This window comes from Canis lupus, chromosome 15 (assembly GCF_003254725.2).
Source record: "Canis lupus dingo isolate Sandy chromosome 15, ASM325472v2, whole genome shotgun sequence".
NCBI lineage: Eukaryota > Metazoa > Chordata > Mammalia > Carnivora > Canidae > Canis > Canis lupus.
This window is the reverse complement of record NC_064257.1, coordinates 18,431,572-18,451,827: the sequence shown is the minus strand read 5'-3', so window position 1 is coordinate 18,451,827 and position 20,256 is coordinate 18,431,572. Positions and strand designations below refer to the sequence as shown.

At 44.2% G+C, this 20,256-nt stretch overlaps 2 protein-coding genes, 1 long non-coding RNA gene and 2 other non-coding genes across 20 annotated transcripts in view; 4 read left to right on the top strand and 1 right to left on the bottom strand.

Moving 5' to 3' along the window:
* The window catches only part of CHD8 (chromodomain helicase DNA binding protein 8), a 62,103-nt gene extending 43,987 nt beyond the window's left edge, over nt 1-18,116 (top strand). For 9 of the 12 annotated variants that reach the window (XM_035699467.2, XM_035699463.2, XM_035699470.2 and 6 more), the window contains 23 exons: nt 212-467; nt 1,240-1,450; nt 1,698-1,893; nt 2,429-2,596; nt 2,790-2,969; nt 3,325-3,435; nt 3,822-4,018; nt 4,225-4,424; nt 4,505-4,685; nt 4,776-4,865; nt 5,150-5,253; nt 6,589-6,718; nt 7,861-7,936; nt 8,378-8,432; nt 8,610-8,817; nt 9,712-9,920; nt 10,005-10,724; nt 10,959-11,110; nt 11,387-11,689; nt 13,145-13,258; nt 13,446-13,625; nt 14,028-14,144; nt 17,136-18,116. In XM_035699467.2, the coding sequence (XP_035555360.1) occupies nt 212-467; nt 1,240-1,450; nt 1,698-1,893; nt 2,429-2,596; nt 2,790-2,969; nt 3,325-3,435; nt 3,822-4,018; nt 4,225-4,424; nt 4,505-4,685; nt 4,776-4,865; nt 5,150-5,253; nt 6,589-6,718; nt 7,861-7,936; nt 8,378-8,432; nt 8,610-8,817; nt 9,712-9,920; nt 10,005-10,724; nt 10,959-11,110; nt 11,387-11,689; nt 13,145-13,258; nt 13,446-13,625; nt 14,028-14,144; nt 17,136-17,702 (4,725 nt within the window). In that variant the 3' untranslated portion in view covers nt 17,703-18,116. The remainder of the gene's footprint in view (nt 1-211; nt 468-1,239; nt 1,451-1,697; nt 1,894-2,428; nt 2,597-2,789; nt 2,970-3,324; nt 3,436-3,821; nt 4,019-4,224; nt 4,425-4,504; nt 4,686-4,775; nt 4,866-5,149; nt 5,254-6,588; nt 6,719-7,860; nt 7,937-8,377; nt 8,433-8,609; nt 8,818-9,711; nt 9,921-10,004; nt 10,725-10,958; nt 11,111-11,386; nt 11,690-13,144; nt 13,259-13,445; nt 13,626-14,027; nt 14,145-17,135) is intronic. The other 3 variants (XM_049094563.1, XM_035699466.2, XM_035699469.2) reach the window with 2 other exon arrangements.
* The window catches only part of LOC125752597 (uncharacterized), a 43,278-nt gene extending 24,816 nt beyond the window's left edge, over nt 1-18,462 (bottom strand). The window contains exons 1-3 of one of the 5 annotated variants that reach the window (XR_007402526.1): nt 18,214-18,456; nt 13,479-13,678; nt 10,962-11,074 (exon numbers count right to left, since the gene is read on the bottom strand). This is a non-coding gene — a long non-coding RNA (uncharacterized LOC125752597). Of the gene's footprint in view, nt 1-10,961; nt 11,075-11,178; nt 12,753-13,478; nt 13,679-18,213 lie in introns of those variants that run through there. The other 4 variants (XR_007402525.1, XR_007402524.1, XR_007402528.1 and 1 more) reach the window with 4 other exon arrangements.
* Nucleotides 7,209-7,318, top strand: LOC112654929 (small nucleolar RNA U6-53/MBII-28). Its single transcript, XR_003133473.1, has one exon. It is a non-coding gene; the product is annotated as a small nucleolar RNA U6-53/MBII-28 (small nucleolar RNA).
* LOC112654930 (small nucleolar RNA U6-53/MBII-28) lies at nt 12,663-12,751 on the top strand. Its single transcript, XR_003133474.1, has one exon. It is a non-coding gene; the product is annotated as a small nucleolar RNA U6-53/MBII-28 (small nucleolar RNA).
* Nucleotides 18,463-18,892: 430 nt separating the features above from the next.
* The window catches only part of SUPT16H (SPT16 homolog, facilitates chromatin remodeling subunit), a 42,430-nt gene continuing 41,066 nt past the window's right edge, over nt 18,893-20,256 (top strand). Inside the window, exon 1 of the mRNA XM_025439014.3 lies at nt 18,893-19,233. Within this exon, the coding sequence (XP_025294799.1) occupies nt 19,168-19,233 (66 nt within the window). The 5' untranslated portion in view covers nt 18,893-19,167. The remainder of the gene's footprint in view (nt 19,234-20,256) is intronic.

The following is a 20,256-nucleotide window of genomic DNA, read 5'->3' as shown; positions in this document are numbered from 1 at the left end:
AAAAGGTAAAGTTTGTACTAGGCACACATCTATTGCCATAGGCTGCAAGGAACTCTCAACTCCTTCTTATAACCTTGTGCCTACATCATTTGTGGCAAAATCCACATTTTTCAGATAATGGAAAGCTCTCATTGTATTTCTTCATGTTTCCACATAATGTAAAAATGTTTGTCTTCATAGTTTTTATTTCTTTTCTCTCTCCTGGGCACAGGTTCAAAAGCTACAGGCCATTCTCAAGCCAATGATGCTAAGAAGACTTAAAGAGGATGTTGAAAAAAACCTAGCACCCAAACAGGAAACTATCATTGAAGTAGAGTTGACCAACATCCAGAAGAAATATTATCGGGCTATTTTGGAGAAGAATTTCTCCTTCCTTTCCAAAGGAGCAGGTCATACTAACATGCCTAATCTACTCAATACAATGATGGAGTTGCGCAAGTGCTGCAACCACCCTTACCTCATCAATGGTGAGAGAGTTCCTGGACAATACCTGCATTTCTGTATCACCTGTGTTTACTTTCTAATGATATTCCTCAGGAACAGTGGATACATTGACTGATCCAGCCTAATTTTGGGAGGGAAGGGGGGGTTCTTCTTCTTTCTTTTTTTAAGATTTTATTCATTAATTCATGAGAGAGACAGAAGCAAGACATAGGCAGAGGGAGAGTAGCAGACTCCCTGCTGAGTGTAGAGCCCAATGTGAGACTCAATCTTACCACCCTGAGGTCCTGCCCCGAGCTGAAATTCAGAGTTGGACACTTAACCAACTAAGCCACCCAAGCACCCCTCTTTTAAAACAATTCTTATGTGGAATGTCTTTTTCTATTTCTTCCCCCTTGATCCTCCATAGTCTTCAAAATTATATGGGATTTGCTGTTTAGAATTTCATGCAGAAGATCTCAAGTCATTCTGTTCTTGGATAAGTGTCCTCATTGGTACTCTATTTTGTAGTTTCTGTTTGGGATGCCAGTAGGATGGTAATAGTTGTTTGCATGTATTAGCCTAGTTCTCATTGTTACATATGTTTTATCCAATTATAATCTTAGGTCTGACTTATTTGCAGTATTTTGTATAACACAGTTGAAGATTATTTAGTAGGACTTTTTGGGTGCTCAAATTCTCTATGAGAAAATGTTTTTCTAAAGTTAGGTAACTTTGCTTCCTTATCTCTGCTAAGTAAACTATAGCTTAGTATGTTTCTCTGGATCTCACCATCAAGTTTGATTTTTCTTTTGGCAGGTGCAGAAGAAAAAATCCTAACAGAATTTCGAGAAGCTTGCCATATTATACCTCATGACTTCCACTTGCAGGCCATGGTTCGTTCAGCTGGCAAATTGGTTCTTATTGACAAGTTACTCCCGAAACTTAAAGCTGGTGGCCATAAAGTTCTGATCTTCTCCCAGATGGTACGCTGCCTAGATATCCTAGAGGATTATCTAATCCAGAGGAGGTGAGAAAAAAGACATCCATCCCTTGCCTTGTGTTTTCTGTAGCTTTATAAAACTGCAAAAGTAGGAGGGTCAGGTTTATTTAAAGTTGGCCAGGACTGGGATAAAAGAGGTATTTAAGGTTTTCACTCTCAACTTGCTGATAAGGTTTTTGGTCAACTAAATACAGAGATACTGGTATGATCCTAATCTTTTTTGGTCTCTCTTTCTGCTTGACTAATTAAACTTTTTTCTGTAACTGCTATACAGGTACCTATATGAGCGAATTGATGGGCGAGTCAGAGGTAACCTTCGACAGGCAGCTATTGACCGCTTCAGCAAGCCTGACTCAGACCGCTTTGTCTTCTTGCTGTGCACCCGGGCTGGTGGACTCGGTATTAATCTCACCGCTGCTGATACCTGCATCATCTTTGATTCAGACTGGAATCCACAAAATGACCTGCAGGTAGAGGAAATCATTGTCCTAGGGGCTAACTACCTTAACCTAAGAGGTTTGTCAACAGGATCAGGATCTCTTAGAAAGATTTGTCCTTCAAAGAGTATGGAATTGTTTACTTAGTTTAAGGGTGGCGGTCTCCACTGAGAGGTTTAAGGGAGGCAATCTTCATTGAGAGGGCAGCAGACTTTTTCTGTAAAGGGCTACGTAGTAAATGTTTTAGGCTTTGTGGACCATACGGTCTCTGTTGTAACTACTCACCTCTGCTCTTGGAGCACAAAGGCAGCCATAGACAATATGTATATCAGTAAGTGGGGTTGCATTTCAGTAAAAACTTTTATTTATAGAAACATGTAGCTGTGCAGACCATAGCTTGCTGACCCCTGGTATACTTGGTGGGATGATAATTTCATCTTGAAATTAACTTTTGGTTTTGAATTGATCTTATGGCTGCTTTATAGACGTGAATTGGTATTTTGAATCCCCTGCCCCCGCCCCAATTTTATGTTAACTTGGCTCTTTCTTTCCAATTCTTTTTAACTAGGCCCAGGCACGGTGTCATCGAATTGGGCAGAGCAAAGCTGTGAAGGTGTATCGTCTCATCACTCGTAATTCTTACGAGAGAGAGATGTTTGATAAAGCTAGCCTCAAGTTGGGATTGGATAAAGCTGTGCTTCAGTCCATGAGTGGTCGGGATGGCAACATTACTGGAGTGAGTCCTCTTAGTCTATAATATATTTTTGGCTGGTCATAGTGTTAGAGGGAAAGAAAGCTATTTTTTTGCACAGGAATCTGACCACCTTGTTTGGATTCTTAATTATTATTAAAATATGAACTAAATTATTATGATATGGTTCGATAATATTCTCTTGTTAGTTTTTTCATCTTACTACTGGATTTTGCAGATCCAACAGTTCTCCAAGAAGGAGATTGAAGATCTCTTACGAAAAGGTGCATATGCAGCCATAATGGAAGAAGATGATGAGGGCTCCAAGTTTTGTGAAGAAGACATTGACCAGATCTTGTTAAGACGAACCACAACCATCACCATTGAATCTGAAGGAAAGGGTTCAACTTTCGCCAAGGTATGTCCTGTCTGTGCCAAATGCTAAGGAAGCAGCAGTAGAGGAATCTTCTAGAATTTAAATAGATTTTTTTTAAATTATTTTTTTTAAGATTTTATTTATTCATGAAAGACACACGGAAGAGAGAGAGAGAAAGCAAAAGGCAGAGACACAGGCAGAGGGAGAAGCAGGCTCCATGCAGGGAGCCCGATGTGGGACTCGATCCCGGAACTCCGGGATCACACCCTGAGCCAAAGGCAGACACTCAACCACTGAGCCACCCAGGCATCCCTATATAGATTTTTTAAATGTAGGTACTGGTTTCCCATTGCTTTAAAAGTGTTATAGCCTACTTTGTCCCTTTGTTCCTCACTAGGCAAGCTTTGTTGCTTCTGAAAATAGGACTGATATTTCTCTGGATGACCCCAACTTTTGGCAAAAGTGGGCCAAGAAGGCTGACCTAGACATGGATCTACTTAATAGCAAGGTAAGCTTACTTTTCTTTTAGAAAGTATTATAGAAGACACATTACTTTCAGGAATCTTTGTAGCTACTTTGATTCTTTGATGCTGATCTTGGTGTATGGTGGTGTATTGTGTATAAGAGCCATTGTAAAAATTTCTGCATGGTAAGCCCCAGAAAACTACTTAGATATCTACCACTGAACATTGCTTCCCCAGAAAACTACCTAGATATCTACCACTGAACTTTGCTTCCTCAGACCCTATATTTTGCATGTCCTAAAAAAAAAATCTTTCTTTGAGTATCTATAAATGTTATATCCAAGTCTGTTTCAATCCATAATTGTCTTAATTCCTTTCCCACTGCCATATCATGAAAAGAGTTACTCTTCTACTTCTATTCTCTGCATAGAATAACTTGGTGATTGACACACCTAGAGTACGAAAACAGACCCGCCACTTCAGCACTCTGAAAGATGATGACCTAGTGGAATTCTCTGATTTGGAAAGTGAAGATGATGAGCGGCCACGGTCTCGCCGACATGACCGTCATCATACATATGGGCGCACTGACTGTTTTCGGGTGGAAAAGCACCTCTTGGTATATGGGTAAGATCCCATTTTTCCCCTATAGATAGTGTATTTCCATCCTGATAGACACTCCGCCTTCCAATTGGAGGCTGTGACCAAAGAGGGGATAATGGGGAAAAAACTTTATTCTATTTGTTCTGTTACCATGTTGTTCCCAGATGTTTTTGTCTTCTGCCTTTTGGGAGTGCCCAGGAAGATATTAATACAGTTTTCTGTTTTTTTAGCTGGGGACGGTGGCGAGATATCTTGTCTCATGGACGCTTCAAGCGACGTATGACTGAACGAGATGTGGAGACAATTTGCCGGGCCATCCTTGTATATTGTCTTCTGCACTATCGTGGGGATGAAAATATCAAAGGCTTCATTTGGGACTTGATTAGCCCCGCTGAAAATGGCAAGACGAAAGAATTGCAGAATCATTCAGGTAATTATCAACTCTTTGCTTTTCAGATTTCTATAGGTTACCTAGTCTTTTTCAGGTCCAAGGCTTTTTCTCAATCCAAGTCTTCAATGTCTCCCCTTTCCCAGGTCTTTCTATCCCTGTGCCCCGTGGACGCAAGGGGAAAAAAGTAAAGTCACAAAGCACTTTTGATATCCATAAGGCAGATTGGATCCGGAAATATAATCCTGATACTCTGTTTCAAGATGAGAGTTACAAAAAGCATTTAAAACATCAGTGTAACAAGTAAGGATGGGAATTAGCAAAGACTAAAGCATTCTCCATCTCAAAGTTTTTGCATTATTACTGAGCCAGCTCTTCTTCCCTCTCATCTAGGGTGCTCTTGCGGGTACGAATGCTATATTATCTAAGGCAGGAGGTTATTGGAGACCAGGCAGAGAAGGTGTTAGGGGGTGCCATTGCCAGGTACGGTTATGCTATATTTTTCTTATGTATTTCTATGTATGCCCTGCCTTATTCCAGAAGATTGGTTTACTTATTTCATTCTATACTATCTTTGGGATAACTGGTAATTAAGAGCTGTGTTATATCAGGTTTTGATCCTATGCTTAATACCAGTGGAAAGAAATAGGCAGATCCATGAGCATGTAAATTAATGGATAAAAGAAGATACCTATAATAAACTTTCCAAGGATTATCATTTTAATTCCCTTCATTGCTGTACTGATTCTGCTGTCTTACACCTTTAGTGAGATTGACATATGGTTCCCAGTAGTGGATCAGCTAGAGGTTCCAACAACATGGTGGGACAGTGAGGCTGACAAGTCCCTGCTCATTGGAGTCTTTAAGCATGGTAGGTACCTTTTCTTAGTTTACTCCGTTCCTATTGTAGACTTTCGTTCACAGATAGAACATGTATCAAGGGGGAATCCCTGGGTGGTTCAGCAGTTTGGCGCCTGCCTTTGGCTCGGCATGATCCTGGAGTCCCGGGATCCATTCCCACATCGGGCTCGGTGCATGGAGCCTGCTTCTCCCTCTGCCTGTGTCTCTGCCTCTCTCTCTCTCTCTCTGTGTGTGTCTCTCATGAATAAATAAATAAAATCTTTTAAAAAATAAAAAATAAATTAAAAAAAAGAACGTATCAAAATGCTCATGGCCAGTGACTGAGTTTTCTGATTAATCTTCAATAAAATTATATTTGAATAGGAAGCTAGTTCTTAAATATCCAGAGTCAAGCAATTAGTTTCTACAAATAGATGTTCAAAAAGACTAGATGGATAGGTAAATCCTAAGGTGGGGGGGTCTCCCGTCTGTTCTCTAATCAGTGTCATCGTCTATATGTTACACATCTCCATTAAGGTTCCACAAATCACGGGAGGTAATATATGCCCACTCATTAATAATACTCACGCTTAATTTGTATGAAAGTATTCTACTTCCATAACATCCCATTTGTCTAAATGTTTGGCAGTCATTGATGGAGGTGTGAGCTACAGGGAAACAAAAATAGAGTACAAAAAGGCAGAGTACTGCCTTTTCAGTCCAGCCTAATAACAAATCTCAGGTATTTAAAGCAGAGAGAGCTGAGTAACTCCCAACCCAGTGATTTAGTGGATTAGAATATAATTTCTACTTTTCTGTTTATAAAATAAAAATAAGGGCACTTATCCACATGTTTTCGGTAAGTTAAATGGATTAAAAAAAAAAAAACATTTTCTGGTCTCAAATTTACTTGTGAGATAATGAGGTTTAGAACAGTTCAACCATCCTGAAATATGTTCATTCCCTCATTCATTCATTCTCTGTTCATCATTCAGTGCCTATTTGTTTGCAGGTGTTTCTTATCCATCATTTGAAAATATGTGACCTAGCCCTAAATTATTTTAGTTTTTTCGTTTCCCCATCTCTGTAGTAAGAATGATAATACAAAAATTACCAGTTAAATGGCTGTGTAAATCTGTCAGCATTCTGTAATAAGTATTCTGATCAAATTCCTATCATTCCTAACTAGTGATAAAACTCTTTGTAATTGTTAGAGAACTACTCAATACAGTAATATAACCCAACAGCTGTCCAAGTTAATATTTTGCATTATGAGTAAAAAAGCCCATATAGTTCAATTATTCCAGCACATTTTGGGCAAAGTTAATCTCTTATTTTCTTCAGCTTTTGGTCCTTTTATTTCTAGGCTATGAGAAATACAATACTATGAGGGCAGACCCAGCCTTATGCTTCCTGGAAAAGGCCGGTCGACCAGATGACAAAGCCATTGCAGCAGAACATCGAGTGTTGGATAATTTCTCTGACATAGTGGAAGGGTAAGGATTGGTGTTTAGTTTCTCCTGAAGTTCTGAGTCTACCCCATGAAGGCTCTTAGTTGTTTGTGCAAAGAGATAACTCTAGCCTTGATTGAACCTATTGGTATTCTTTTTTTTTTTTTTTTTTTGAACCTATTGGTATTCTTAATGGTGATTATACTCATTAATGATAAATTCTTAACGAAGAGTAGGATCAGCAGAAAGGACTCCATAAACTAAGCTAAAACCACACATTGCCATAAGATGCAACCAAAGATGAAAATCAGTGTTACTCCCAAGTGGCTTATTTGATGTTCTGTTCAGGTTTTTCTGCAGTGCTTTTCTGTACAGCCACAGTAACTGAAAGGACAGTTGGTTGTCTTGAAAGATAATAGCCATGCAGCTCTCCTATGCCACTTATGTGGTAGAGCCTCAGGAGATTTTTAGCCCTGGTTTATCATCTCCCAGTGGTGCCTGACACATACAGGTATATACTCTGTCTGGATAAATGCCTCAATGATGAGTTGCCATGCTAATACTGAGTCACCAGGTAGGGCAGTGTTGCCCTAGTTTGGGTGCCAGTGAGTTTAACAAAACTTCTCACGTGGAGACCTGAGGGGCATGTGAAATAGTTGACTTAATTCATATACCCATGCAGTCTTCTGCTGTTGAGAGATTTCTCTTTGATGATCACAACTTTAGTTTGCTTAGTGTAGGGCCCTCAAAGGAAATTGGGTCAGTTATTTATTGCAAATGATTTATGTCACCCTTCTGCTTAACAGAGCAGAGTAAAACAAGCAAAGTCCAAACATGGACTATTCAAATGTGACAATAAAAGTAAATAGGAAGGTAGGGAAGAATGGTAAACATAAAGAACTATCAAGAGAAAAGAAGTATGCTGGCCAAAGTGTTTCATTTCAGATTGAAGTAATTTAGAATGGCACTTTGTCAGTTTCTTCCTGTTCTTCGTCCTGTTGGATTTTGTACCTAACTTACTTGGAGCTTACCACCTGGCCTGCCATTTCTTTGAGCATGAAAGAAAACCACTGTTCCATGCTGGATTTTTATGTTTGGCCAGGTATTTATCCTAAATTGCCCTTAGTGAAAGAAGATACATTCTTGTTTTTGTTTTTGTTTTCCCCAATGTCTCTGGATAATTTTAGGGTTGATTTTGATAAGGATTGTGAAGATCCTGAATATAAACCACTCCAGGGTCCTCCAAAGGACCAAGATGATGAGGTGAGGAATTCTCATTTGAATGTAGCTTTCTCCCATTCCCTGGATCCTAATGTATATTGTTTAATTTATAATACAAAATGGAAAGTAATTACTATTTGAGAATATAAAGTACTAATGAAAAAGATTTTTTAACACCAGCTGGGGGAGACCACGGATGGCTTTGTGGAGGAGGTGGTGGGACCAAGCTGGATATTAAAGTATATTATTTGCTAAATTCCTGAGTCCCTTTATTTTCAAGCCCTTAAGAACAGCTGATTTTTTCAGGTTCTGCTTTCTTATTCCTTTACTTGGTTGCTTCCATTTTTTTGTGAGGGTTCATTAGAAATTTTTCTTGATCCTTGGGTGCCATAGAAGGACACACATAAGAAAGTGACTTCAGAGTGCCAACTTCCCCCCCTTTCCCTCCCCCCTCCATCCTATGGGGTGGATCTCCTTCTCTAGGGTGATCCCTTGATGATGATGGATGAGGAGATCTCAGTGATTGATGGAGATGAAGGTAAACTTCTAGGTCAACTAGTACAATCTTGTGTGTGGGGTGGTGGGTTGGGGAATTATTAACTAAATTCTGTACTTTCCTGGGGTTTCTAAGAGCTTTGCTTTTGGGTGGGTTGAAATACTGGTATTATCTATACTACCTTTCCTGTACTTATTCATTCTGTGTTTCTTTCCACAGCCCAGGTAACCCAGCAGCCAGGCCATCTCTTCTGGCCTCCAGGCTCTGCTCTGACAGCTAGGCTTCGGCGCCTAGTAACAGCTTATCAACGCAGCTACAAGAGAGAACAGATGAAGATAGAGGCTGCAGAACGAGGGGACCGGAGACGGCGGCGTTGTGAGGCAGCCTTCAAGCTAAAAGAAATTGCACGGCGGGAGAAACAGCAACGGTAAAGTGTGGCTGAGAATTTGAGCTGAACACACACACACACACACACACACACACACACAAAAAGAATTTGAGCTGAACTGGGGATCCCTGGGTGGCGCAGCGGTTTGGTGCCTGCCTTTGGCCCAGGGCGCGATCCTGGAGACCCAGGATCGAATCCCACGTCGGGCTCCCAGTGCATGGAGCCTGCTTCTCCCTCTGCCTGTGTCTCTGCCTCTCTCTCTCTCTGTAACTATCATAAATAAATAAAAAATTAAAAACATAAAAAAAAAAAGAATTTGAGCTGAACTGTAAGCTTGCCTTTGGCTATAGGTCCTATACATACGTAGATATATACATACATACATATATATATATTTTTTTTTAAGATTTTTATTCATGAGACAGGCAGAGGGAGAAGCAGGCTCCCTGTGGGAAGCCCGATGCGGGACTTGATCCCAAGACCCCAGGATCATGCCTTGAGCTGAAGGTAGATGCTCAACCACTGAGCCACCCAGCTGTCCCTGGGTCCTGTATTGAAAAGCATCTTAGGAAGGATTTATTTGGAATTCCCTTCAGAGGGACCATCTTAATTGCTTTTGTATGTCCTCTGCAACAAAAAACCTCCCTTTCATGGATAACCACAATTCCTAGGAAGGTCTCTTATGGCCATTCTCACTGAGTTATATGCCTACATATTTTGTTTGAGAGAGAGAGAGAAAGCATGAGCAAGGGGGTATGGGGATAGAGGGAGAAGCAAGTTCCCCGCTGAGCAGGAAGCCCGATGAAGGGCTCGGTCCCAAGACTCTGGGATCACAACTTGAGCTGAAGGCAAGATGCCTAACCAACTGAGCCACCCAGGTGCCCCTTCCCTGTGTTTTTCTGATCATTGCTGCCTGATTCTTCTTCCCTTTAGATGGACAAGGCGTGAACAAACTGATTTCTATCGCGTAGTATCTACCTTTGGTGTGGAGTATGACCCTGATACCATGCAGTTCCACTGGGATCGCTTCCGTACTTTTGCCCGACTGGACAAAAAAACGGATGAAAGCCTTACCAAGTACTTCCATGGCTTTGTGGCCATGTGTCGCCAAGTGTGCCGCCTTCCCCCAGCAGCTGGAGATGGTAAGCAAAACTGGAGAGTCTCAGGTGAGTGGGATTGGATGGCAACAGAACTGACTTGGCTCATTCCACTCCTGTCTCTTGCAGAGCCCCCAGACCCTAATCTGTTCATTGAGCCCATCACTGAGGAACGGGCCTCACGGACTCTCTACCGTATTGAATTGCTTCGGCGCTTACGGGAACAAGTTTTATGCCATCCCCTTCTGGAAGACCGGTTAGCGTTATGTCAGCCTCCAGGTCCTGAATTGCCCAAATGGTGGGAGCCCGTTCGGCATGATGGGGAGCTTCTACGAGGGGCAGCCCGCCACGGGGTGAGCCAAACAGACTGCAACATCATGCAGGACCCAGACTTCTCTTTTCTGGCTGCCCGTATGAATTACATGCAGAACCATCAGGCAGGAGCACCAGCTCCATCCCTGTCACGCTGCTCTACGCCACTGCTACACCAGCAGTATACCTCGCGCACTGCCTCACCACTGCCCCTGCGCCCAGATGCTCCTGTTGAAAAGCCACCTGAGGAGACAGCTGCCCAGGTCCCCAGTCTGGAGAGTCTGACTTTAAAACTAGAGCATGAGGTGGTGGCCAGGAGCCGACCAACCCCACAAGACTATGAGATGCGAGTAGCCCCCTCTGATACTACCCCTCTGGTTTCCCGGAATGTTCCACCAGTCAAACTGGAGGATGAGGATGATTCAGACTCTGAGCTGGACTTGAGCAAGCTGTCACCATCATCCTCTTCTTCCTCATCCTCATCCAGCTCCAGCTCCAGCACTGATGAGAGTGAGGACGAGAAGGAAGAAAAGCTAAGTGAGTGCATGTGACAGGCTGTTGGCCCTTTTCCCTATTTCCCACTCCCCACCCCCATCACCAGGCTCTTTACCTTCTTTTTCAAATGCATCCTCTGGGAGAGATTTGGACTTTGATTTGATAGAACACCGAAAGAGATCTGTTATACTTTGGGCCTTTATTTAAAGCCCATATAATTCCATTTATATATAACCCCACTCTTCCATCTTTGCTCACATTCTGTATGATCTCTAGGTGCTGACCGGTCCCGCTCAAAGCTCTATGACGAAGAGAGTCTTCTGTCCCTCACTATGTCCCAAGATGGATTCCCAAATGAAGATGGAGAACAAATGACCCCTGAGCTTCTGCTGCTACAAGAAAGACAAAGAGCTTCTGAGTGGCCCAAGGTAACAGCCTCATTCCTGGATAATATGGTCTAGAAATACAGTGTAACAAAAACCGGGAACAAGGAACAGATGGTTCTGGTTTTCTTTAATTGTATCTAGTGCCACACTTTTTTGTCATGCAACTCTTCCCAGTTGACTTAGGGATCTGATACTTTTACCTCCCTCCTCCTCTTTTTACCCATCCTGCTAATGATGGCACTGTTGTTTGTCACAGAATCACATAGCTGGTATATTCAGGCCCTAAAACCAGTGTTCATTTCTTTTCCCCCCACTCAGGATCGTGTCCTTATAAACCGTATTGACCTCGTCTGCCAGGCTGTACTCTCAGGGAAGTGGCCTTCTAGCCGCCGAAGCCAGGAAATGGTAACAGGAGGAATTTTGGGGCCAGGCAACCACTTGCTAGATAGTCCCTCATTGACTCCAGGAGAATATGGTGACTCTCCAGTCCCCACACCACGAAGTAGCAGCGCAGCTTCCATGGCAGAGGAGGAAGTGTCTGCAGTCACCACAGCAGCAGCTCAGTTCACAAAACTTCGCAGAGGCATGGATGAAAAGGAGTTTACAGTTCAGATCAAAGATGTAAGCTCACCATTTAGACACTGGGAAGTGGGGAAGGAGGCTTTCGTTTTGCTAACTACTTCACTAAAAGGATACTGAATTCATTTGGTTAGTTACCTTTAAAAATGAGAGAGGACGCCTGGGTAGCTCAGTGGTTGGTTGAGTGTCTGCCTTCAGCTCAGGTCCTGATCCCAGAGTCCTGGGATCGAATCCTACATCGGGCTCCCCTTGAGGATCCTGCTTCTCTCTCTGCCTATGTCTCTACCTTTCTCTGTGTCTTTCATGAATAAATAAAATCTAATAATGAGAGAGGAATTGGGCTTCCTAACTGGTTCAGTCAGTAGAGTACACAACTCTTGATCTTTGGGTTGTAAGTTTTGAGCCCCACATTGGGTGTGGGGATGACTTAAAATCTTTTAAAAATAAATAATAAGTAAAAATAAAAACGAGAGGGGATAGAAATTAGTTTATAAAGCTCCATTGAGGAAAAGTCATTGCAGTAAAGGAAGGGATTGTGTATCTCCTGAGGACTAGATTAAAGGAACCCATATTTTTGGAAGAAAATTTAATTGCTATAAGGCTTCTTTTGGGTGGCTTATTTCTAGATCCTAGAAACCTAGTTTTTAAAAATTGAAATCAAATTGTGGGAAAGTTGTTAAAAGGATACCTAGGTGTTATGGGCCTTATTAAGTTAAAAATAAGAAGTCATTCTTAGTGAAATTATATCAGTGTTATTTATTTTATAGATGTGAAATTTTATTTTTCCTGGTTATCTTCCCTGTTGAAACCCTATTAGCTGATCCTCAAGTATTCAACAAGAAAATATTAGTTTTTTTTTTCTTTTAAGTAGGCTCTATGCTGAGCATGGAGCCCAGCACAGGACTTGATTTCACATCTCTGAGATCAAGAGTTGGATGTTTAAATGACAGAGCCCCCCAGGTGCTCCAAGAAAAATTTCTTAAACTGGTATGTGATCGGAATTACCAGGATTTTGCCCCTGTGATGAGTAGCCATGCTAATATTGAGACATCAGATACAGGATGTTGTTGAGATAAATTCTTCTCTTATATTCACCTGAGGGGCACTAGGTCAAGAGATGAAATCTATGTTAGAAGTATATAAATTTAGATATATTTCTAATTTCTACCCTTTAGTCAGATGGCCTTCCTTCTCATCATTGAGCCAGAGGATGACCCTTACCCTAAGATCCCCAGAGCTTAAGATTTACTTTAAAAACAGGGATGCCTGGGTGGCTCAGCAGTTGGGTGTCTGCCTTTGGCTCAGGGTGTGATCCCGGGATCTGGGATCGAGTCCCATGTCAGGCTCCCTGCATGGAGCCTGCTTCTGCCTCTACCTGTGTCTCTACCTCTCTGTCTCTCATAAATAAATAAAGTCTTTTAAAAAGTTTTTTTTTTTTTTAATTAAAAAAAAAAAGTGTGCCATATGACATCTTTGGTGGATGGGTTGTCTTTTTAGGAGGAAGGACTGAAGTTAACATTCCAGAAGCACAAGTTGATGGCTAATGGAGTAATGGGAGATGGACATCCTTTGTTTCATAAGAAGAAGGGAAACAGAAAGAAGCTAGTTGAGGTGAGTGGGAGAGAAAGTCTTTACCGTGATGATTAGGTTTTTTATTCTCACTCATTGATGAAGGCAGTTGGGATTAAGGGACTAGAAGATAATAGAATCGTTTTATGGCTACCATTGGCTCTGCTCCCCCTCCCTCCCTGCCCCAAAGAAGAGTATGTGCTCATGGGGGTGGATTCTGGGTTTGCAGCTGGAGGTGCAGTGCATGGAAGAGCCTAATCACCTTGACGTGGACCTGGAGACCCGGATCCCTGTCATCAATAAGGTGGATGGTACTTTGCTGGTGGGTGAGGATGCCCCTCGCCGGGCTGAACTGGAGATGTGGTTACAGGGTCATCCAGAGTTCGCTGTCGATCCCCGATTTCTAGCGGTGAGTGGCAGTTCCATCCAGCAGATTTAAAGTGCATTCCCTTGGGATGTAAGCTGTGTGAGAGGGAGGAAGCATGCCGTATCATGTCATTTTTTTCTGTATCTGCCCGATACCACCATAATACCACCCAGTCTTCCTAACTCACAGAGTAGTTGTGAGGCTCAAAATAAAATAACATTAAAGCACTTATTAACCTAAATAGTAGGCAAATATTTACTATTGAACTGTTGTATAACCATCTAGTTTTGGGGGGGGAGATCTGCTAACTGGCAGTTTTCCACTAGCACTAAGCCTTTATTTATCAATACAGTCAGCCTTTCTTGTCAAACTAGACACTAGTACCTTAACAATTACTCCAGAGATTTGTATTCTTCCAGGATAACTCATAGTTTTCTATTTCAGTATATGGAGGATCGCAGAAAACAGAAGTGGCAGAGATGTAAAAAAAACAATAAGGCGGAACTGAACTGTTTGGGAATGGAACCAGCACAGACGGCTAACTCTAGGAATGGGAAGAAGGTGAGTGAGACCGAGGCATCCCCGCTCTGTTCCCAAGCTGGATGTGCCGGGAGAAATTATTTCATGTTTTAACCTTTTCCAATGCATGAAAAACTGTATCTTCGGTACACCAATCAGGAAACCAGGATAATTTTATTGGTATTTTTACAGTCCTTGGCATTGTCATCTATAGAAGAGCATAAAATTCTAAAAAGTGTGAATGTGTAAGATGTGTTGGGACAATAAGGCTTTCTCCTCTTCCACTGACTGACTAAGGGATTTTGGGCAAATCCTTTAACCTTTTCAGTTTGCACATCCTGAAAAGTTGAGGATATAGGAGCAGATAAGCTCTTAAAAGTGTTAGGATTCAATATATTTTAGAAGTGACTTGGGGCTACCAAAGACAATAGTCACAGCATTTCCCAACATGGGAGAAGTTGAGATTCGCTGATATTGCCAGTAATGGAAAAAGGACGGGAAACCTGTTTTATAGTTTATAATAACAACTTGAGTTATTCCATTATTTTCAAATGTACTTATGCTTTTATCCCTGTTATAGGCCATTTGGTAGATTTTCTACCAAAATCGGAGAGTGAAAATTTCTTTCTGCCATGTTTGCCTTACTTTAGTCAGTTGTATTTTTTAAACGTATTAAATCATGGTTTGTTTGGCAAGCAATTGTTTAAAATGATTAGCACTTATCATCCGCCATTGGATCTGTTATAGACCTCTTTATACATAATATGTAATATATATGTAAAACCACATTGTAGTCTTTTAACAAAATTTCCAAATGAACGGTTTTTCTGCATGTAAGAAATTGAGATCATTATTTTGCACATACAGTTATTTGTGAGGTGCATTTATGAGGCTTATTATTTTTATATTGGTGAGAGTGAGGTTTTTTGTTTGTTTTAATTCATGAGAGAGAGAGAGAGGCAGAGACACAGGCAGAGGGAGAAGCAGGCTCCATGCAGGGAGCCTGATGCAGGACTTGATCCCAGGTCTCCAGGATCACACCCTGGGCCAAAGGCAGCGCTAAATCGCTGAGCCACCTGGGCTGCCCGGTGAAAGTGGTTTCATATAAATATTGTTACCATAGAAGAGTTTTTTTTGTTTTGTTTTGTTTTATTCATGAGAGACACAGAAAGGCAGACACACAGGCAGAGGGAGAAGCAGGCTCCCTGTGAGGAGCCCGATGCGGGACTCTACCCCAGGACCCTGGGATCACCACCTGAGCCAAAGGCAGACGCTCAACCACTGAGCCACCCAGGTGCCCCATAGAAGAATATTTTAACTTTTTCTCATAGCCTTCCATGGGACCAAGAGTGTAATAAGGAGAGTGGTTGATATGGGAGGCTGGTACCTTCTCTGTCTTGAATTTAATGTTAGAACAGCCTATTAAAAGGCTGCTTCTTCAGTGTTTTTCTCCCATATTATCTATTTTTCTTCAACTATTTTGCTACTTCTTTAGAGTCAGTTGATAAATCTAAGAAAGAAAAGATCACTGGGAATCACAGAAAATCATGACTAGTACAGAATTTTTTTTTTAAGGATTTATTTATTTGATGGGATGCCTCGGTGGCTCGGTGGTTTGGTGCCTGCCTTCGGCCCAGGGTGTGATCCTAGAGACCCGAGATCAAGTCCCACGTCAGGCTCCCTGCATGGAGCCTGCTTCTCTCTCTCTCTGCCTCTCTTTCTGTATCTCAAATAAATAAATAAATAAATAAATAAATAAATAGATAGATAGATAGAATTTATTTGAGAGAGAGAGAGTGTGTGAGCTGAGGGAAGAGCAAAAGGGGAAAGACTCTCAAACAGACTCCCTGCTGAGCACAGAGCCCATCATGGGGCTCGATCTCATGATCCTGAGATCTCGACCTAAGCCAAAACCAAGAGTCAGATGCTTTACTGACTTGTGCCACCCAGTCACCTCAGTATAGAATTCTTAATGCAGACAGAATTAATGGTGTGCTATTACTGGTATCTGCAGGAGTTTAAATGCTATTATCATTATAGTTTAAAAGTTTGCATACAAATACAGAGTATCGAGATGTTTATTTTTCCTAATTATAAAGGTACATTCCCTTGTCAGGTGTTAGGCTTAGATTGGTAAATAGAATCCAGAGACACACATATTAACTGAGTTTGATCCCAGTGTACCAGTCAGAGGCACTAGAATTAATAAGTTCCAGCTTCAGTGTATTTAATCAAAATTTACAGTCAGAACATCCGGGGGTGCCTGGGTGGCTCAGTCACTTAAGTGTCCAACTCTTGATTTCAGTTCAGGTCATGATGTTGGGCTCATGCTGGGCATGGAGCCTGCTTGAGATTTTCTCTCTCTCTCTCCCCCTCTGCCCTTCCCAGCTTGCTTGCGCTTTCTCTCTCTCTAAAAAATAAAAATAAAAATAAAATAAAAAATTTTACAGCCAGAACATCTAGAAGCAACTTAAAATTCAACCATTTGGTTTTTTATCAATGTGAAAAACATTTTATTAAATTTCGTGAGGAGCTACCCACAATCTTTTTGTTGTTTTAGATATTCGAGAGTCTTGACCTGTCCTTAGTTTACCACAGCCAGCTGTGCTAATGAGTAATAGTTTGTAAATGTCAGTATAGTCATGCTGCACTTCACATGGTAAAATCACGTGAACAACCTGCTGTCAGTAAAGTATACAGTGCAAATACTGATTCACTCACTGGCTTACTTAAGCTCCTTATTAACAAAGGTAAGCGTCTGGGAAATGGTTAGATGGAGTAAAGGTACAACAGTCATGGAAAAGAAGCAAAACTCTGATTTCATAGAAGTATCAGTATCAATTCCTTGATTTTAGCTTCAATAACCTTCAAGCAGCTACATGCATTTCCTCCTCCTGTTACCATCTGGCCTCGTCTGACTATGCTTCCTTTGCCCCTCCGGAAGATAGTGAAAAAGCACTTGTAAACTAGGATTCTGTTGACTTCTAGTTTGCTCAAATTCCTTTGTTTTTACTGTCTTCTGCTCCCTCCTAGGGTCACCATGCTGAAACTGTGTTCAATCGGGTTTTGCCAGGGCCTATTGCAACAGACAGCGGCAAGAAGCGGGCCCGTAGGATGCGACCAGACCTTTCAAAGATGATGGCCCTGATGCAGGGCGGAGGCACTGGGTCCCTCTCTCTGCATAATACCTTCCAACACAGCAGTAGTGGCCTGCAGTCTGTGTCTTCCCTGGGCCACAGCAGTGCCACTTCTGCATCTTTGCCTTTTGTGCCGTTTGTGATGGGTGGTGCAGCATCATCCCCTCATGTAGACTCCAGCACCATGCTTCATCACCACCACCACCACCCCCACCCCCACCATCACCACCATCACCATCCAGGCCTGAGAGCCACTGGCTACCCTTCTTCACCAGCCACTACCACCTCTGGTACTGCTTTGAGGTTGCCACCACTGCAACCTGAGGAGGACGAGGACGATGAGGATGAAGATGATGATGATGATTTATCTCAGGGCTATGATAGCTCAGAAAGGGACTTCTCACTCATTGATGATCCTATGATGCCAGCCAACTCAGACTCAAGTGACGATGCTGATGACTGAAGCCCCAGCATGGTCCCCATTGCTTGGGTGGCTGCTGTATTTTCAATTACTCTGGCCCTTGGACTATGGAAAAGTGGGAGGGGCAGGGGGAGATGTGGGGAGACCCAGGACTCCAGGAGGTGAAAAGGAAAAAGAAAACTCATACCTGATTGCTTCCAAATTTGAGAGGATTGGGTGGGCAGGGGGAACTCCTAAAATACTACATGACCACTTCCTCATTTCTGGGGAAGGAAAGGAGACTAGAGCAGCTGATGTGCTCACCCCTCCCTAAACCCCTCCATTAACCACAGACTATGTAGCGCTGGCCCTCGCCTCTGGCAGAGCCTGTTCCTGGCCGAACTGTGGATACAGCTGGAGGGTCAGGAACTGTTCCCTTCCTTCCCCTTGGCATTAATAAATTTAAGTTAATCCTTTTCCACTCTTCCCTTGTTCTATATTTGTTCAAACCCAGTATAAATGTTCATTTTGGGTAATTTCGGTACCACTTTGCTAAAGTGGTTCATGCAGTTACCTTGGGTAGGGCAGACGAGTCACCTGTACTCCGTTAAAGGGTATGTGTCAGTGTAGTCTGTCCAGCTTGCTAAGGTAAAAGCAAGGGAATTATTTAAGTGTAGGCAGATGTTCCAGATTCAAACTCCCAATTTCTTGAGGGAACCACGCACATTCTGTTTGGAATCAACTGAAGTAACGGCGCTTGGGGGAAGCCTGGGAGTGGTCATCGTCCGCGAGAGGAGGAACCTTGTGCCGACCTGGGGGGGCGGGGCGGGGTGGGGTTCTGGGAAGCCCCCGGGGCCACCTGCGGTCCCAGCGCGCAGACGGAGCCTGGGCGTTTTCTTTGCCTTCCTACGGCGAAGTGTTACCGGGAGGGTGGGCTCCTCTCGCCCCGCCGGTGCTCCGTCCCCGCCAGCAGGGATCCCTGCAGCCCTGGAGCAGCACGGGTCTTGCTGCCCCAGCACCGCGGGCTCCCGCGCTTCCCGCTTCGCCTCCGCTCGTCGGCGGGTGGGGCCGTTGCGGCGGCGCGCAGGGGCGGGGCGGGCCGGCCCCTCCCCCTCCCCCCGCGGCCCGAAGCCCGAGCGCCGGGAAACCGCGGCGGAGCTGAGAGTAAGGGCGGGGTGCTGCGTCACGTGATGACGTCGCCTCGCGTGCGGCTGTTGCTCAGTTGACCAGAAAACCCCGCGAAAATCTAGACTCTTTTTTTGCGTTGCACATTTTGTTGATTTCCCACTGTATTTCTTCCTCGCCTCCCCCCTAACCTCCGGAGAGACAGGATCTTAAAAAAAAAAAATTTTTTTTAATAAATAAATAAGCCCCCGAGCGCCGTCGGGACCCGGAAGCGGAAAGGGCATCTTTGAGGTCGGTACTTCCGGGTCACTGGGAGAGTGCGGGATTCCGGGGCCGAGAGCGGGTGGCGGATCCGGGACCTCGCGTGATTCTCGGAGCCCGAGCAGGAGCGGCGTCCGTGGCTATGGCTGTGACTCTGGACAAAGACGCTTATTACCGGCGAGTGAAGCGGCTGTACAGCAACTGGCGGGTGAGAGCGCGCCCGGAACCCTCCCCAGGGAGCCCCCTTGTGCCATCCCATAATAGCCCCGTTTCTCGGCGCCCTTTTCTCCCCTTTCCGCCGGGAATTCCCGGGTTCGGCGTCGCGCCCCCGGAGCCGCCACAGGACCGGTCGCCGCAAGCCGCCCCCCTCCCCCCCCCACCCGGGCCCGCGGCCGCCCCGTTCGCGCTTCCCGCCCTGCGAGGGGCATAGCCCCGCAACCCGCGGGCGCGCCCCCGCACACCCACGCGCTCGCCCCGCGTCCCGCCACCAACCCGGCCGCGTCCGCGGAGGGGGGACGGCGCGCAGGGCGTGAGTGTGTGTGCGTGTGTCGCTTGCGGGGGGCTTTCGCTGGAGTTCAAAAAAGGGAAAAGCAAGCAAAATAGTAATCACGAGCAACCGTGTGTTGTAGGCCCTGCCGTGGGTCGCACGGAAGCCTGGAGCTGAGAAGCGGGCGGCTCCAGTAGCGCAGAAACGACGCGATGCCTGGAGCCTCCTTAGTTTTCCTCCCGGGAGCGCATCCGGGGCACGTGTCGAGGAGAAGCGCCGCTGCGGCCCCGGGGCCTTGAAGGTCGGCGCTCGAGCCGCTTGCAAAGCGCCCGCGGTTAACGTTTGCTTTTACCGTAGCGATTGATGGGTTCGTGCGTTTGATTGCATCCCGTGGCGCAGGCCGAGCCGCCTGGCCAGAGCCTGGCCTCCGACCTGTGTCATCCAAAACTCAGAAAGACTTTAAAAGCTTAAAGAGACACGTCCTGGCAGAAATGACCAGTTCCGACCGCAAGTCGCCTTCCAGGGCGATCCTCCGCTGACAGCCGAGCCCGTTCACGCTGGTCAGTTCGTTGCCATTCATCCTAAGGGCTCGCCCCGTCTGTTTCATCTTTTGCCGGTAATCGCATTAGGTCACCGAAAATAAAACGGGCTCTCCCGTGGGCATTTTCATGGAAAGATAAGAGAAAGATGAGGGCTTTATGGCCAGATAGATGCCGAACGTGAGTTTTAACTTACAGATTCTGT